Below are 15,551 nucleotides of genomic sequence, written 5' to 3'. Positions count from 1 at the left end.
TTATTTATTATTATATATATATTGATTTTTAATAAATTTATTACTTTTTTTATTTATTTATAAAAATTTTAATAATTTTTTTTAATAGATTAAATTTTCATTTTTGTAAAAAAAATATTTTTATAATATAATTTTCATTTTTTTTAAAAAAAAAATTTTTTTTAAAATTTATATTTATATATTTTTTTAAAAATTGTAAAAAAAAAGTTTTAAAATACTTAAAAAAAAAAATTTTTTTTAGTCATTTAAAAGAAATTAATCTATAATTTTTTAAATTTTTTTTAAAAAAAAATTTTTTTAAAAAAAAATTTTTTTTTTAAAAAAAAATATTTTTAAAAAAGTGTAAAATTAAAATTTTTAATTTTTAAATTAAAATTTATTTTATATTAATTTTTGATAAAAATTTTTTTTGTTAAAAATTATTTTTTTTAAAAAAAATAAAAATTTTAAAAATTTTGTAAAATTTAAAAAATAAATTTATAAAATTTTTATATTATTATAATATGATAAAAATTTTATTATAAAATTAAATTATTTTAATATTTAATTAAAATTAATTTTAATTTTTCTTTAAAAAATTATTTTAATAAAAATTATTAATATTTAATTAATAATAAAAAATCAAAAATAAAAATTTAAAGTTTTATTTTGGCTTAAAAATTTGTTATTAATTTGATTTATATGTAAATTTTTGTGTGATTTTATATTTATTTAAAAAATAAATATGAAAATTTATTCGCAGTAATTAATATTATTAATTAAAGAAATTTAGAAATAGCAATATAAAAAAGTATTGACTAAATTGGTGCCAGCAGTCGCGGTTATACCATTAATACAAATAAATTTTTTTAGTATTAATTAAATTAAATTTATTAATAATAATAAAATTAAATATATTAAGTGAAATTTTATATTTAAATTATTATATAAAAATGTAATTGAGGTTAAAAAATTTTAATAAAAAACTAGGATTAGATACCCTATTATTTAAAATGTAAATAAATTGCTAAAGTAGTAATAGTTATGTTCTTGAAACTTAAAAAATTTGGCGGTATTTTAGTCTATCTAGAGGAACCTGTTTTTTAATCGATAATCCACGATGGACCTTACTTAAATTTGTAATCAGTTTATATACCGTCGTTATCAGAATATTTTATAAGAATAATAATATTCAATAATTTTAATAAAAATTTATATCAGATCAAGGTGTAGCTTATATTTAAGTAATAATGGGTTACAATAAATTTATTTATATGAATAAAATTATGAAAAAATTTTTGAAAGTGGATTTAGTAGTAAAATTATAAAGATTAATAATTTGATTTTAGCTCTAAAATATGTACACATCGCCCGTCGCTCTTATTATTAAGGTAAGATAAGTCGTAACATAGTAGATGTACTGGAAAGTGTATCTAGAATGACAATTTAAAGCTTATTAAGTAAAGTATTTCATTTACATTGAAAAGATTTTTGTGCAAATCAATATAAATTGAGTTAGTTTTTATTTATTAATTTTTATTATTTTTTAAAAAATTATTAGAAATAACTATAAAATTTAAAGTTTTAGTATTGTTTAAAGAAAAAATAATTTTAATAATAGTTTATTAGTATTGTAAAAGAAAATTGAAATAATTTGAAAAAATTTTATTTTAAAAGAAAATTTAATTTATTGTACCTTGTGTATCAGTGTTTATTAAATAAAAAATAAATATTTATTTTTCTCGATTTTAAAAGAGTTAATATAATATTTAAGTTAATGTGATAAAATTATTTATAATATTATATTAGAAATGAAATGTTATTCGTTTTTAAAGGTATCTAGTTTTTTAAGAAATAAATTTAATTTAGAAATTATAAATTTACTTAATTATTTATTTAATTAATTAATTTATAATTTTAATGTTTTATGGGATAAGCTATAAAATAAATTTTTAAAAATATTAAATAGATTTAATAAATATATGCTTAGAATTAGCAATTATTAAAAAATATGTTATAATTTATTTTATAAATTAAATTATTTATTAAATTTTAATTATTTATTAAAATGTTAGTTTTAATTATTAAAATTAAGTAATAATGATAAAATTAGTATATAATAATGTTAAAATTAATTTATATGAAAAGTTTAAATAAAGAATTCGGCAAAAATAATATTCGCCTGTTTAACAAAAACATGTCTTTTTGAATTATATATAAAGTCTAACCTGCCCACTGAAAATTTTAAATGGCCGCAGTATTTTGACTGTGCAAAGGTAGCATAATCATTAGTCTTTTAATTGAAGGCTGGAATGAATGGTTGGACGAAATATTAACTGTTTCATTTAAAATTTTTATAGAATTTTATTTTTTAGTCAAAAAGCTAAAATTTATTTAAAAGACGAGAAGACCCTATAAATCTTTATATTTTTTTTTATTTTAATTATATAGATTAATTAAATTTTAATAAATAAAAATATTTTATTGGGGTGATATTAAAATTTAAAAAACTTTTAATTTTTTAAAAACATAAATTTATGAATATTTGATCCATTAATAATGATTAAAAAATTAAGTTACTTTAGGGATAACAGCGTAATTTTTTTGGAGAGTTCATATCGATAAAAAAGATTGCGACCTCGATGTTGGATTAAGATATAATTTTGGGTGTAGCCGTTCAAATTTTAAGTCTGTTCGACTTTTAAATTCTTACATGATCTGAGTTCAAACCGGTGTAAGCCAGGTTGGTTTCTATCTTTAAAAAATTATGATATTTTAGTACGAAAGGACCAAATATCAAAATAATTATATTTTTTATAAGAATATTATTAATATAAAACTATTTTGGCAGATTAGTGCAATAAATTTAGAATTTATATATGTGATTTTTATTACAAATAGTACTTGTTTTATATAGAATTTATTTTGTCATTAATTGGTAGTTTGTTATTAATTATTTGTGTATTAGTAAGTGTAGCTTTTTTAACTTTATTAGAACGAAAAGTTTTAGGATATATTCAAATTCGTAAAGGTCCTAATAAAGTTGGTTTAATAGGAATTCCTCAACCTTTTTGTGATGCGATTAAATTATTTACAAAAGAACAAACTTATCCTTTATTATCTAATTATTTAAGATATTATATTTCTCCAATTTTTTCTTTATTTTTATCATTATTTGTTTGAATATGTATACCTTTTTTTGTAAAATTATATTCTTTTAATTTGGGGGGTTTATTTTTTTTATGTTGTACTAGATTGGGGGTTTATACTGTTATAGTAGCTGGTTGGTCGTCTAATTCTAATTATGCTTTATTAGGAGGTTTGCGAGCTGTGGCTCAGACTATTTCTTATGAAGTTAGTTTAGCTTTAATTTTATTATCTTTTATTTTTTTAATTGGAAGTTATAATATAATTTATTTTTTTTTTTATCAAGTTTATATGTGATTTTTAATTATTTTATTTCCTATAGCTTTAGTTTGAATATCTATTTCATTAGCTGAAACTAATCGGACTCCTTTTGATTTTGCTGAAGGAGAATCAGAATTAGTTTCAGGATTTAATGTAGAATATAGAAGAGGGGGTTTTGCTTTAATTTTTATAGCTGAATATGCGAGAATTTTATTTATAAGAATATTATTTTGCGTTATTTTTTTAGGTTGTGATGTGTTTAATTTATTATTTTATATAAAATTAACTTTTATTTCTTTTGTTTTTATTTGAGTTCGAGGAACTTTACCTCGATTTCGTTATGATAAATTAATATATTTAGCTTGAAAATGTTTTTTATCTTTTTCTTTAAATTATTTATTATTTTTTATTGGGTTTAAAATTTTATTATTTTCTTTATTATAGTGAATTTTTTTTAGTAAAAGTTAATAGAAAATTAAATTCTATCTTATGTTTTCAAAACATATGCTTATTCAAGCTCATTAACTATTTAATTTAATAAATTATCTCATCATTTTGTAATTAATGGGTTTACTAAATAATATAAGAAATATACAACAGTTAGAATTTGTCCAATTAATACATAAGGTTCTTCAACTGGTCGAGCTCCAATTCAAGTTAATAAAATTACTGTTACTAATATAGATCAGAATATTACTTGATTAATAGGATAAAATTGAATCCCTCGGAATTTTCTTAAATTATAAAAAGGAAGGATTATTAAAATTGCAATTGATAAAACTAATGCAATAACTCCTCCTAATTTATTTGGAATAGATCGTAAAATAGCATAAGCAAATAAAAAATATCATTCTGGTTGAATATGGGCAGGTGTTACTAAAGGATTTGCTGGAATAAAATTATCAGGGTCTCCCAATAAATTTGGTCTAATTAATACTAATGAAATTAAAATAAAAATTATTACAATAAATCCTACAATATCTTTAAATGTAAAATAAGGATGAAAAGGAATTTTATCAATATTAGAATTTAATCCGATAGGATTATTAGATCCTGTTTGATGAAGGAATAATAAATGAATTATAGTTATAGCAAGAACAATAAAAGGTAAAATAAAATGGAATGTAAAAAATCGAGTTAAAGTGGCATTATCAACAGCAAATCCACCTCATAATCATTGAACTAAATCTATACCTAAGTAAGGGATAGCTGATAATAAATTAGTAATTACAGTAGCTCCTCAAAATGATATTTGTCCTCAAGGTAATACGTATCCTATAAAAGCTGTTCCTATTACTAAAAATAAAATAATTACTCCAATTAATCAAGTTGGAGTAAATTTATATGAACCGTAATAAATTCCTCGTCCTACATGTAAGTAAATACAAATAAAAAAAAATGATGCACCGTTAGCATGTAAAGTTCGTAATAATCAACCATAATTAACGTCTCGACAAATATGATTAACACTATAGAAAGCTAGATTAATATCAGCTGTGTAATGTATAGCTAAAAATAATCCGGTTAAAATTTGAATAATTAAACATAATCCAAGTAATGATCCAAAATTTCATCATCTTGAAATATTAATTGGAGCTGGTAAATCTACTAAAGCATTATTGGCAATTTTAAATAGAGGATGGGAATTTCGTAAAGGTTTATTCATTAATTAAGATATTATTCGAATAGGTCCTTTAAATAATTTTGTAATTTTTACAATAACAATTAAAGTAATTAATAAATAATTTATTAATAAAATTGTAATAAAATTTGTAGGAAAATTATATAATTTATTTAAAGATAAAGAATTTTCTATAAAATAAGAATTTATATTAATAATAGATTGTATATCATTATTTATTAAAAATAAAGAAGAAGAAGTTTTATCTATAATAAATGATAAAATTAATATAAAAATTAAAATTAATGAAGAAAATAGAGTTAATTTTATTGATAAATTAAATATTTCATTAGAGGCTAAAGATGTTACGTAAATAAATAATACAAGTATTCCTCCTAAAAAAATTAAAAATAAAATATATGAATATCAAAAACTTTTAGTTATTAATCCAGTTAGTAAACATACAAAAATTGTTTGAATTAATAAAGTTAATCCTAAAGCTAATGGATGAATTATATTTAGAAAAATAATGGAAGTAGTAATAATTAATGAATATAATATTAATTGAATAATTTCAAGAGGTAGTTTATTTAAAATATTAATTTTGGGGATTAATGAAAAAGAAATTTCTTTTCTCTTGAAGTTTTAAAAGAAATAATCTTATTTTTGATTTACAAGACCAATGTTTTTATTAAACTATTAAAACTAATGATTATAATTTTATATTGAAGTTTACCTATAATTTTATTTATTTTAGGGTTATTTTGTTTTGTTTCTAATCGGAAACATTTACTTTCAATACTTTTAAGTTTAGAATTTATTGTTTTAATATTATTTTTTATATTATTTATTTATTTAAATATATTAAATTATGAAAGTTATTTTAGAATAATATTTTTGACATTTAGAGTATGTGAAGGGGCCTTAGGTTTATCAATTTTAGTTTCTATAATTCGTACTCATGGTAATGATTATTTTCAATCTTTTAGAATTATATAATGTTAAAAATTATTTTTTTTTTATTATTTTTAATTCCTTTTTGTTTTATTAATAATATATATTGAATGGTACAAATTATAATATTTTTTATTAGATTTATTTTTTTATTAATAAATAATTTTATAAATTATTGATCAGAAATTTCTTATTTTTTAGGTTGTGATATATTATCTTATGGATTAATTTTATTAAGTTTATGAATTTGTTCATTAATATTATTAGCTAGAGAAATAATTAATAAACATAATAATTATAAAAATTTATTTTTATTAAATATTATTATTTTATTATTATTGTTGATTTTAACTTTTTCAAGAATAAGATTATTTATATTTTATTTATTTTTTGAAAGAAGACTAATTCCTACATTATTTTTAATTTTAGGTTGAGGTTATCAGCCAGAACGTTTACAAGCTGGTTTATATTTATTATTTTATACTTTATTAGTTTCTTTACCTATATTAATTGGTATTTTTTATTTAATAAATAAAATTGGTTCTATAAATTTTTATTTAATAAATAATTTTATGTTTAATTACGATTTATTATATTTTTGTTTATTGTGTGCCTTTTTAGTAAAAATACCAATATTTTTAGTTCATTTATGATTACCTAAAGCTCATGTTGAAGCTCCAGTTTCTGGGTCTATAATTTTAGCAGGTATTATATTAAAATTAGGAGGTTATGGAATATTACGAGTTATTAGTTTTTTACAGTTAATAAATTTGAAGTATAGATTTGTTTGAATTAGAATTAGATTAGTAGGAGGTGTATTAGTTAGATTAGTTTGTTTACGTCAAACTGATTTAAAGGCTTTAATTGCTTATTCATCTGTTGCTCATATAGGAATTGTTCTATCAGGACTTTTAACTATAACTTATTGAGGTTTATGTGGTTCTTATACATTAATAATTGCTCATGGTTTATGTTCTTCTGGGTTATTTTGTTTAGCTAATGTATCTTATGAACGTCTTGGAAGTCGAAGAATATTAATTAATAAAGGTTTATTAAATTTTATACCTTCGATAACTTTATGATGATTTTTATTAAGATCAGCTAATATAGCAGCTCCTCCAACATTAAATTTATTAGGAGAAATTTATTTATTAAATAGAATTGTTTCTTGATCTTGAATTTCTATAATTTTATTATCTTTTTTATCTTTTTTTAGAGCTGCTTATACTTTATATTTATATTCTTTTAGTCAGCATGGTAAATTATTTTCTGGAGTATATTCATTTAGAAGAGGTAAAATTCGAGAATATTTATTAATATTGTTACATTGATTGCCTTTAAATTTATTAATTTTAAAAAGAGAATCATTTATATTATGATTATATTTAAATAGTTTAAAAAAAATACTAATTTGTGGTGTTAGTGATATGAAAATATTCATTTTAAATCATGAAATATTTATCTATTTGTAGAATTAGATTTGTTAATTTAATTTCTATAAGTTTATCATGTTTTTTATTAAGTTTATATTTTTTGTTAAATGATATGATTTATTTTATTGAGTGAGAATTAGTTTCTTTAAATTCTATAAGAATTGTTATAACTTTTCTTTTTGATTGAATAAGTTTATTATTTATATCTTTTGTTCTTATAATTTCTTCTTTAGTGATTTTTTATAGAAAAGAATACATAATAAATGATAATCATATTAATCGATTCATTATATTAGTATTAATATTTGTTTTATCAATAATATTGTTAATTATTAGACCAAATTTAATTAGAATTTTATTAGGGTGAGATGGTTTAGGACTTGTTTCTTATTGTTTAGTAATTTATTTTCAAAATATTAAATCTTATAATGCTGGTATATTAACTGCGTTATCTAATCGAATTGGGGATGTAGCTTTACTTCTTTCTATTGCTTGAATATTAAATTATGGAAGATGAAATTATATTTTTTATTTAGAAATTATACAAAATGAATTTGAAATGTTAATAATTGGAAGATTAGTAATATTAGCTGCTATAACTAAAAGAGCTCAGATTCCTTTTTCTTCTTGGTTACCTGCAGCTATAGCTGCTCCTACACCTGTTTCTGCTTTAGTTCATTCTTCTACATTAGTTACAGCTGGTGTATATTTATTAATTCGATTTAATATTATCTTAAGAACTTCTTGGTTAGGACAATTAATATTATTATTATCTGGATTAACAATATTTATAGCTGGATTAGGAGCTAATTTTGAATTTGATTTAAAAAAAATTATTGCTTTATCTACTTTAAGTCAATTAGGTTTAATAATAAGAATTTTGTCTATAGGATTTTTAAAATTAGCTATATTTCATTTATTAACTCATGCTTTATTTAAAGCATTATTGTTTATATGTGCTGGGGCTATTATTCATAATATAAATAATTCTCAAGATATTCGTTTAATAGGGGGGTTAAGAATTCATATACCTTTAACTTCAGCTTGTTTTAACGTATCTAATTTAGCTTTATGTGGAATACCTTTTTTAGCTGGATTCTATTCTAAGGATATAATTTTAGAAATTGTTAGAATTAGAAATGTTAATATGTTTTCATTTTTTTTATACTATTTTTCTACGGGTTTAACTGTTAGTTATTCATTTCGATTAGTTTATTATTCAATAACCGGTGATTTAAATTGCGGTAGATTGAATATATTAAATGATGAAAGTTGAATTATACTCCGTGGTATAATAGGATTATTAATTATAAGAATTATTGGAGGTAGAATATTAAATTGATTGATTTTTCCTTTTCCTTATATAATTTGTTTACCTATTTATATAAAATTGTTAACATTATTTGTATGTATTGTAGGGGGTTTATTTGGATATTTAATTTCTTTAAGAAATTTATTTTTTTTAAATAAATCTTTATTTATATATAATTTAAGAACTTTTTTAGGGTCTATATGATTTATACCTTATATTAGAACTTATGGTATAATTTTTTATCCTTTAAATTATGGTCAATTAGTTGTAAAAAGTTTTGATCAAGGTTGATCAGAATATTTTGGAGGTCAACATTTATATCAAAAATTATCTATATATTCTAAAACTTTATTTTTAATACATAATAATTCTTTGAAAATTTATTTATTATTATTTGTATTTTGAATTTTAATTTTATTAATTTTATTATTTTTATATCCAAATAGCTTATACTAGAGTTTGACATTGAAGATGTTATGGAGATTATTAAATCTTTGGATATAGTGAATTAATTTTAGTAATTTATAAAAATATAAGATTTTATTATTACAATGAAAATGTAAGGTTTTATTTAAACTATATAAATAGAAATATAAATGGAATTTAACCATTAAAAGAAAAAAGTTAGCAGCTTTTACTTGATCATCATATTTCCTTAATTGGAATTTAAAATTCAATTATATCATTAACAGTGATATGCCTCTTTTTGGCTTCAATTAAAGAATAAGGGTATAATTACCTAAGATTAGGTCGAAACTAATTGCAATCAATCGCTTCATATTCAGTTATTAAATTAATAAGGTAGATTGAATATTCAATACTTTTTGAATGCAAATCAAATGTTATATTTAACTACAACCCTATATATATATATATAAATATATTAGTTTGATCAATTTAACATTCCTTGATTTCATTCATGGTATAATCCAATTAATAAAATTAAAATAAAAATAATTGAAGTAATTGTTCAAATTATAATATTAGAATATTTTATAATAATAATTATAGGTAGAATTAATGCAATCTCTACATCAAAAATTAAAAAAATAATAGTAATTAAAAAAAAACGTAAAGAAAATGGTAATCGAGATGAAGATTTTGGATCAAATCCACATTCAAATGGGGATCTTTTTTCTCGGTCGATTAAAGCTTTTTTTGATAAAATTGAAGCTAAAAATATAACAATAGTTGTAATTAGTAAAATTAATAAAGCAATAAAAATAATAGAAAAAATTATCTATACTATTAATTAATAGACCTTATGATTGGAAGTCAAATATACTTTTATACTATATAGATATTTAATTAATAATATAATTATCCTCCTCATCAGTAAATTGTGATATATAAAAATAATCAAACTACATCGACAAAATGTCAATATCATGCAGCTGCTTCAAAACCAAAATGATGATTTTTTGAGAAGTGATTATTTAAATGTCGTAGTAAACATACTAATAAAAAAGTTGTTCCGATTAATACATGAATTCCGTGAAATCCTGTTGCTATAAAAAATGTTGATCCATAAATTGAGTCTGCAATAGTAAATGGAGCTTCAATATATTCATAAGCTTGAAGAATTGTAAAATAGATTCCTAGTAAAACTGTAAAAAATAATCCTTGAGTAGTCTGTGAATGATTATTTTCTATAAGTCTATGGTGGGCTCAAGTTACAGTAACTCCTGAAGCTAATAAAATAGCTGTATTTAATAAAGGAATTTGAAATGGATTAAATGAGATAATTCCTATAGGAGGTCATGATGCTCCTAATTCAATAGCGGGTGATAAACTTCTGTGAAAAAAAGCTCAAAAAAATCTCACAAAAAATAAAACTTCTGATAAAATAAATAAAATTATTCCTCATCGTAAACCAATAGTTACTGCATAAGTATGTAATCCTTGGTATGTTCCTTCTCGTGATACATCTCGTCATCATTGATATACAGTTAAAATAGTAATAATATTACCTAATACAAATAATGAAATATCATATTGATGAAATCATTTTACTATACCTGATACAGTTGTTATAGCTCCGATAGCTCCTGTTAATGGTCATGGACTATAATCCACTAAATGAAAAGGGTGATTTGAGTGTGTAGACATTAATTTACTTCTCTAGAATATAAAGTTCTTAATACAGCAAACACATAAGATTGAATTATAGCTACAGCTGATTCTAATACTAATAAAGCAATTTGAGCTATTAATAAAAATGTTACTAAAATATAAGATATAGAAGGTCCTGTATTTCCTAAAAGAGTTAATAATAAATGTCCAGCAATTATATTAGCAGTTAATCGAACAGCTAATGTTCCAGGTCGAATAATATTTCTAATAGTTTCAATACATACTATAAAAGGTATAAGAATAGCGGGTGTTCCTTGAGGAACTAAATGAGCAAATATATGTTGTGTATGATTAATTCATCCATATAATATAAAACATAATCATAAAGGTAAAGCTAAAGATAAAGTTAAAGTTAAATGTCTTGTTCTTGTAAAAATATATGGAAATAATCCTATGAAATTATTAAATAAAATTAATGAAAATAAAGAAATAAAAATAAAAGTAGATCCATTATGACCTGATGGGCCTAATAAAGTTTTAAATTCTTTATGAAGAGTTAATAAAATTGAATTTCATATAATATTGTAACGAGAAGGTATTAATCAATAAATTGACGGAATTATTAAAAGTCCTAAAAATGTTCTTAATCAATTAAGTGAAAAATTAAAAATAGCTGAGGGGTCGAATACAGAAAATAAATTTGTTATCATTTTCAATTTATTGAATTTAAGTTGATATTTTTTAATTCATTAGATTTAGGTGAATTTGGTATATAAGAATAATAGTTAATAGAACAAAATAAAATAAATGTAATAGAAAAAATAATAAATAATAATAATCATCTAATAGGTGCTATTTGTGGAATTAAAAAATATTAATTATTTAATAATTTTAGTTTGACATACTAATGTTATGATTTTAACTAATTTTTTATCATTAGAAGTAAGTGCTAATTTACTATTAAATGGTTTAAGAGACCAGTACTTGCTTTCAGTCATCTAATGAAGAGTTATTTCTAGAAATTCATTTAATAAAGTAATTTACAGGAACACTTTCAATTACAATCGGTATAAATCTATGATTAGCTCCACAGATTTCTGAACATTGACCATAAAATAAACCCGGTCGATTAATAAAAAAATTAGTTTGATTTAATCGTCCAGGTGTACCGTCAACTTTTACTCCTAAAGCAGGTACTGTTCAAGAATGAATAACATCAGCAGCTGTTACTAAAATTCGAATTTGTGAGTTTATGGGTAAAACTACTCGGTTATCAACATCTAATAATCGAAATCCATCAGTTATTAATTCATTTGTTGGAATTATATATGAATCAAATTCAATATTATTAAAATCTGAATATTCGTAACTTCAATATCATTGATGGCCGATTCTTTTTAAAGTTACAGATGGTTCATTAATTTCATCTAATAAATAAAGTAAACGTAAAGAAGGAAGAGCAATAAATAGTAAAATAATTGCTGGTAAAATAGTTCAAATTATTTCAATAAGTTGTCCATGTAAAAGAAATCGATTTACATAATTATTAAAAAATAATATAAATATTAAATATCCCACCAATACTGTAATTATTACTAAAATTAATAATGCATGATCATGAAAAAAAATTAATTGTTCTATTAAAGGAGAAGCTCTATCTTGTAAACCTAAATTAGCTCATGTAGACATTTATTTTCTAATAAAAGTAAAATACTTTATATATAGAGCTTAAATCTATTGCACTAATCTGCCATATTAGAAATTAATTTGTTAAAAGTGGTAATTCAGAATATCTATGTTCAGCTGGTGGAGTATTTTGGTATCATTCAATTGATGAATTTAGTTGAATTGGGTAAATTACTTGTCGTTGTGATACTAAACTTTCTCAAATAATAAAAAAAAAGAATAAAATTCCTAATAATGAAATAGTTGATCCAATAGTTGATACAATATTTCATGTTGTGTAAGCATCTGGGTAATCTGAATAACGTCGAGGTATTCCAGCCAATCCTAAAAAATGTTGAGGAAAAAATGTTAAATTAACTCCAATAAATATAATAATGAAATGACTTTTTAATCATTTATTATTTAACGTTAATCCAGTAAATAAGGGGTATCAGTGAATAAAACCTGCTATAATAGCAAATACAGCTCCTATAGATAAAACATAATGAAAATGAGCTACTACATAATAAGTATCATGTAAAATAATATCTACTGATGAATTAGCTAAAACAACTCCTGTTAATCCTCCTACTGTAAATAAAAAAACAAATCCTAAAGCTCATAAAATAGCTGGAGAATAAGAAAGTTGAGTTCCATGTAAAGTAGCTAATCAACTAAAAATTTTAATTCCAGTAGGAACTGCAATAATTATAGTAGCTGAGGTAAAATAAGCTCGAGTATCTACATCTATTCCAACGGTAAATATATGATGAGCTCATACAATAAATCCTAATAATCCAATAGCTAATATAGCATAAATTATTCCTAGAGAACCAAAAGTTTCCTTTTTTCCTGATTCTTGTCTAATAATATGAGAAATTATTCCAAATCCAGGTAAAATTAAAATATAAACTTCAGGATGACCAAAAAATCAAAATAAATGTTGGTATAAAATAGGATCTCCTCCTCCCGCTGGGTCAAAAAATGATGTATTTAAATTTCGATCTGTTAATAATATAGTAATAGCTCCTGCTAGTACTGGAAGTGATAATAATAATAATAAAGCAGTAATAACTACTGATCAAACAAATAAAGGTATACGATCTAATGAAATTCCTGTTGATCGTATATTAATTACAGTTGTAATAAAATTTACAGCTCCTAAAATTGAAGAAATTCCTGCTAAATGTAGAGAAAAAATAGCTAAATCAACTGAAGCTCCACCATGAGCAATTCCAGCGGATAGAGGTGGATAAACAGTTCATCCTGTCCCAGCTCCATTTTCAACTATTCTACTTACTAATAGTAAAGAAAGAGCAGGAGGTAGAAGTCAAAATCTTATATTATTTATTCGTGGGAATGCTATATCAGGAGCACCTAATATTAAAGGCACTAATCAATTTCCAAATCCACCAATTATAATAGGTATAACTATAAAAAAAATTATAATAAAAGCATGTGCAGTTACAATTACATTATAAATTTGATCATCTCCAATTAATGCTCCAGGATGTCCTAATTCAGCTCGAATTAAAATTCTTAAAGATGTTCCAACTATTCCAGCTCAAGCTCCAAAAATAAAATATAAAGTTCCGATATCTTTATGATTTGTAGAAAATAATCATTGTCGCGATTATTGATTAAGTGGCTGAAGTTTAGGCGATAGATTGTAAATCTATATATAAGATTTATTCTTCTTAATCAAATAAGGACAAATTAATTAGGTCTTATAGTCAATAATGATATCAAACTGCAATTTTGAAGGAGTAAGTTTTACTAAGGCTTAAAGAAATTTCTTTATTTATAGCTTTGAAGGTTATTAGTTTTATTAACTTAAAGCCTTAAAATATAAAATAAAATAAAGAAATTAAAAATAATCCAAAAATTGAAAAAAAAGTTATAATTATATATATATTATAATTAATACTATTTATATTTATCTTTATGATTCAGTTATTTTCAAAATAATTTATTATAAAAGCGGAATAACAAATTCGTAAATAAAAAAATAATGTAATTAAAGTTGATATTATTATAAGTGTTAATATAAAATATTGATTACATAATGTTAATTGTTGAATTACAAGTCATTTTGGTAAAAATCCTAAAAATGGAGGTAATCCTCCTAATGATAAAAAATTTATAAATAATGTAAATTTCAAAATTTTTCTATTAACAAATCAAGAAAATAATTGATTTAAATGAAATAATTTAAAAATATTAAATATAAATGTTAATACAAATGATAAAAATGAATAAAAAAAAAAATAAATTAATCAAATTGATTCTCTAATTATTAAAGATCTTAATATTCACCCTAAATGATTAATTGAAGAAAATGCTATTAATTTTCGTAAAGAAGTTTGATTTAATCCTCCAATAGCTCCAATAATAACTGATAAAATTACTCTAATTAATAATAAATATTTAATATTAAGATAAGAAATTAATATTAAAGGTGCAATTTTTTGTCAAGTTATTAATATTAAAGCATTTATTCATGTTAAACCTTCTATTATATTAGGAAATCAAAAATGGAAAGGAGCGGCTCCACTTTTTAATAATAAAGCTGATATAATAATTATGGATGTAAAAGATTCATTAATTTCATTATTTATATTATTTTTTAATATTAATAAAATTGAAGAAAATAATAAAACAGTTGAAGCTAAAACTTGGGTTAAAAAATATTTTAAAGAAGCTTCTGTAGATATTAAATTATTATTATCTCTTAATAGGGGGATAAAAGATAATAAATTAATTTCTAAACCTATTCAAGCTCCTAACCAAGAATTAGATGTAACTGTAATTAATGTCCCAATAATTATAATTGTAATAAATAAAATTTTTGACGAATTATTAAAAATTAAAAAGAAAAGGATTATAACCTTTATAAATGGGGTATGAACCCAGTAGCTTAATTAGCTTATCTTTTTGTAAATATATTTTGGTGTATGATGCACAAAAGTTTTTGATACTTTTAGAAATAGTTTAATTCTATTAAATATAAAATCATCTTTATAAATAATATATAAATCAGTCAATGAATGCAGAAAACTGCATGATTTACCCTATCAAGGTAATCCTTTTTATCAGGCAATTCATT

General features: G+C 21.2%; 13 protein-coding genes and 24 non-coding genes across 37 annotated transcripts, besides 1 other annotated feature; 14 read left to right on the top strand and 23 right to left on the bottom strand. All coding sequences in view use genetic code 5, as the record gives it.

Annotated features, from left to right (window-relative positions):
* Nucleotides 1–635: part of a sequence feature (A+T region; control region) that runs on past the window's edge.
* Nucleotides 636–1,421, top strand: srRNA (mitochondrial small ribosomal RNA). The gene has a single exon. It is a non-coding gene; the product is annotated as a 12S ribosomal RNA (ribosomal RNA).
* trnV (mitochondrial transfer RNA:Valine-TAC) lies at nt 1,422–1,494 on the top strand. Its single transcript has one exon. It is a non-coding gene; the product is annotated as a tRNA-Val (tRNA).
* On the top strand, nt 1,494–2,817 carry lrRNA (mitochondrial large ribosomal RNA). The gene has a single exon. It is a non-coding gene; the product is annotated as a 16S ribosomal RNA (ribosomal RNA).
* Nucleotides 2,818–2,882, top strand: trnL2 (mitochondrial transfer RNA:Leucine-TAG). Its single transcript has one exon. It is a non-coding gene; the product is annotated as a tRNA-Leu (tRNA).
* A 10-nt stretch (nt 2,883–2,892) lies between these two features.
* ND1 (mitochondrial NADH-ubiquinone oxidoreductase chain 1) lies at nt 2,893–3,831 on the top strand. The gene has a single exon. It carries the CDS (start codon nt 2,893–2,895, stop codon nt 3,829–3,831), a length of 939 nt encoding a protein of 312 aa, YP_009047278.1.
* A 17-nt stretch (nt 3,832–3,848) lies between these two features.
* trnS1 (mitochondrial transfer RNA:Serine-TGA) lies at nt 3,849–3,914 on the bottom strand. The gene has a single exon. It is a non-coding gene; the product is annotated as a tRNA-Ser (tRNA).
* Nucleotides 3,915–3,916: 2 nt separating this feature from the next.
* On the bottom strand, nt 3,917–5,053 carry CYTB (mitochondrial Cytochrome b). The gene has a single exon. The coding sequence runs from the start codon at nt 5,051–5,053 to the stop codon at nt 3,917–3,919; it is 1,137 nt and encodes a 378-aa protein (YP_009047277.1).
* A 3-nt stretch (nt 5,054–5,056) lies between these two features.
* ND6 (mitochondrial NADH-ubiquinone oxidoreductase chain 6) lies at nt 5,057–5,581 on the bottom strand. The gene has a single exon. It carries the CDS (start codon nt 5,579–5,581, stop codon nt 5,057–5,059), a length of 525 nt encoding a protein of 174 aa, YP_009047276.1.
* A 6-nt stretch (nt 5,582–5,587) lies between these two features.
* Nucleotides 5,588–5,648, top strand: trnP (mitochondrial transfer RNA:Proline-TGG). Its single transcript has one exon. It is a non-coding gene; the product is annotated as a tRNA-Pro (tRNA).
* On the bottom strand, nt 5,649–5,714 carry trnT (mitochondrial transfer RNA:Threonine-TGT). The gene has a single exon. It is a non-coding gene; the product is annotated as a tRNA-Thr (tRNA).
* Nucleotides 5,715–5,716: 2 nt separating this feature from the next.
* ND4L (mitochondrial NADH-ubiquinone oxidoreductase chain 4L) lies at nt 5,717–6,007 on the top strand. Its single transcript has one exon. It carries the CDS (start codon nt 5,717–5,719, stop codon nt 6,005–6,007), a length of 291 nt encoding a protein of 96 aa, YP_009047275.1.
* On the top strand, nt 6,007–7,345 carry ND4 (mitochondrial NADH-ubiquinone oxidoreductase chain 4). Its single transcript has one exon. A coding segment is annotated over exon 1 (1,339 nt).
* On the top strand, nt 7,346–7,411 carry trnH (mitochondrial transfer RNA:Histidine-GTG). The gene has a single exon. It is a non-coding gene; the product is annotated as a tRNA-His (tRNA).
* Nucleotides 7,412–7,426: 15 nt separating this feature from the next.
* On the top strand, nt 7,427–9,143 carry ND5 (mitochondrial NADH-ubiquinone oxidoreductase chain 5). Its single transcript has one exon. A coding segment is annotated over exon 1 (1,717 nt).
* Nucleotides 9,144–9,208, top strand: trnF (mitochondrial transfer RNA:Phenylalanine-GAA). The gene has a single exon. It is a non-coding gene; the product is annotated as a tRNA-Phe (tRNA).
* An 18-nt stretch (nt 9,209–9,226) lies between these two features.
* Nucleotides 9,227–9,293, bottom strand: trnE (mitochondrial transfer RNA:Glutamic acid-TTC). The gene has a single exon. It is a non-coding gene; the product is annotated as a tRNA-Glu (tRNA).
* Nucleotides 9,294–9,361, bottom strand: trnS2 (mitochondrial transfer RNA:Serine-GCT). Its single transcript has one exon. It is a non-coding gene; the product is annotated as a tRNA-Ser (tRNA).
* On the bottom strand, nt 9,362–9,426 carry trnN (mitochondrial transfer RNA:Asparagine-GTT). The gene has a single exon. It is a non-coding gene; the product is annotated as a tRNA-Asn (tRNA).
* trnR (mitochondrial transfer RNA:Arginine-TCG) lies at nt 9,427–9,490 on the bottom strand. Its single transcript has one exon. It is a non-coding gene; the product is annotated as a tRNA-Arg (tRNA).
* A 14-nt stretch (nt 9,491–9,504) lies between these two features.
* trnA (mitochondrial transfer RNA:Alanine-TGC) lies at nt 9,505–9,569 on the bottom strand. Its single transcript has one exon. It is a non-coding gene; the product is annotated as a tRNA-Ala (tRNA).
* A 21-nt stretch (nt 9,570–9,590) lies between these two features.
* Nucleotides 9,591–9,944, bottom strand: ND3 (mitochondrial NADH-ubiquinone oxidoreductase chain 3). Its single transcript has one exon. It carries the CDS (start codon nt 9,942–9,944, stop codon nt 9,591–9,593), a length of 354 nt encoding a protein of 117 aa, YP_009047272.1.
* trnG (mitochondrial transfer RNA:Glycine-TCC) lies at nt 9,945–10,009 on the bottom strand. The gene has a single exon. It is a non-coding gene; the product is annotated as a tRNA-Gly (tRNA).
* An 18-nt stretch (nt 10,010–10,027) lies between these two features.
* Nucleotides 10,028–10,816, bottom strand: COX3 (mitochondrial Cytochrome c oxidase subunit III). The gene has a single exon. The coding sequence runs from the start codon at nt 10,814–10,816 to the stop codon at nt 10,028–10,030; it is 789 nt and encodes a 262-aa protein (YP_009047271.1).
* ATP6 (mitochondrial ATPase subunit 6) lies at nt 10,816–11,490 on the bottom strand. The gene has a single exon. It carries the CDS (start codon nt 11,488–11,490, stop codon nt 10,816–10,818), a length of 675 nt encoding a protein of 224 aa, YP_009047270.1.
* Nucleotides 11,484–11,645, bottom strand: ATP8 (mitochondrial ATPase subunit 8). The gene has a single exon. The coding sequence runs from the start codon at nt 11,643–11,645 to the stop codon at nt 11,484–11,486; it is 162 nt and encodes a 53-aa protein (YP_009047269.1).
* On the bottom strand, nt 11,646–11,712 carry trnD (mitochondrial transfer RNA:Aspartic acid-GTC). Its single transcript has one exon. It is a non-coding gene; the product is annotated as a tRNA-Asp (tRNA).
* A 1-nt stretch (nt 11,713) lies between these two features.
* Nucleotides 11,714–11,784, bottom strand: trnK (mitochondrial transfer RNA:Lysine-CTT). The gene has a single exon. It is a non-coding gene; the product is annotated as a tRNA-Lys (tRNA).
* On the bottom strand, nt 11,785–12,469 carry COX2 (mitochondrial Cytochrome c oxidase subunit II). The gene has a single exon. A coding segment is annotated over exon 1 (685 nt).
* Nucleotides 12,470–12,474: 5 nt separating this feature from the next.
* trnL1 (mitochondrial transfer RNA:Leucine-TAA) lies at nt 12,475–12,540 on the bottom strand. Its single transcript has one exon. It is a non-coding gene; the product is annotated as a tRNA-Leu (tRNA).
* A 2-nt stretch (nt 12,541–12,542) lies between these two features.
* On the bottom strand, nt 12,543–14,078 carry COX1 (mitochondrial Cytochrome c oxidase subunit I; the record flags this gene model as incomplete). The annotated part of the gene is made up of 1 exon: nt 12,543–14,078. A coding segment is annotated over one exon (1,536 nt), but the record flags the coding sequence as incomplete, so codon positions are not given.
* A 5-nt stretch (nt 14,079–14,083) lies between these two features.
* On the top strand, nt 14,084–14,149 carry trnY (mitochondrial transfer RNA:Tyrosine-GTA). Its single transcript has one exon. It is a non-coding gene; the product is annotated as a tRNA-Tyr (tRNA).
* A 19-nt stretch (nt 14,150–14,168) lies between these two features.
* trnC (mitochondrial transfer RNA:Cysteine-GCA) lies at nt 14,169–14,230 on the top strand. Its single transcript has one exon. It is a non-coding gene; the product is annotated as a tRNA-Cys (tRNA).
* On the bottom strand, nt 14,223–14,288 carry trnW (mitochondrial transfer RNA:Tryptophan-TCA). The gene has a single exon. It is a non-coding gene; the product is annotated as a tRNA-Trp (tRNA).
* Nucleotides 14,289–15,312, bottom strand: ND2 (mitochondrial NADH-ubiquinone oxidoreductase chain 2). The gene has a single exon. A coding segment is annotated over exon 1 (1,024 nt).
* Nucleotides 15,313–15,381, bottom strand: trnM (mitochondrial transfer RNA:Methionine-CAT). Its single transcript has one exon. It is a non-coding gene; the product is annotated as a tRNA-Met (tRNA).
* A 5-nt stretch (nt 15,382–15,386) lies between these two features.
* trnQ (mitochondrial transfer RNA:Glutamine-TTG) lies at nt 15,387–15,455 on the top strand. Its single transcript has one exon. It is a non-coding gene; the product is annotated as a tRNA-Gln (tRNA).
* A 31-nt stretch (nt 15,456–15,486) lies between these two features.
* trnI (mitochondrial transfer RNA:Isoleucine-GAT) lies at nt 15,487–15,551 on the bottom strand. The gene has a single exon. It is a non-coding gene; the product is annotated as a tRNA-Ile (tRNA).

Source organism: Drosophila melanogaster, mitochondrion, assembly GCF_000001215.4.
Source record: "Drosophila melanogaster mitochondrion, complete genome".
Classification (NCBI taxonomy): Eukaryota; Metazoa; Arthropoda; class Insecta; order Diptera; family Drosophilidae; genus Drosophila; species Drosophila melanogaster.
Note: the sequence above shows the minus strand (reverse complement) of the source record. Positions and strands in the feature narration are given on the sequence as shown.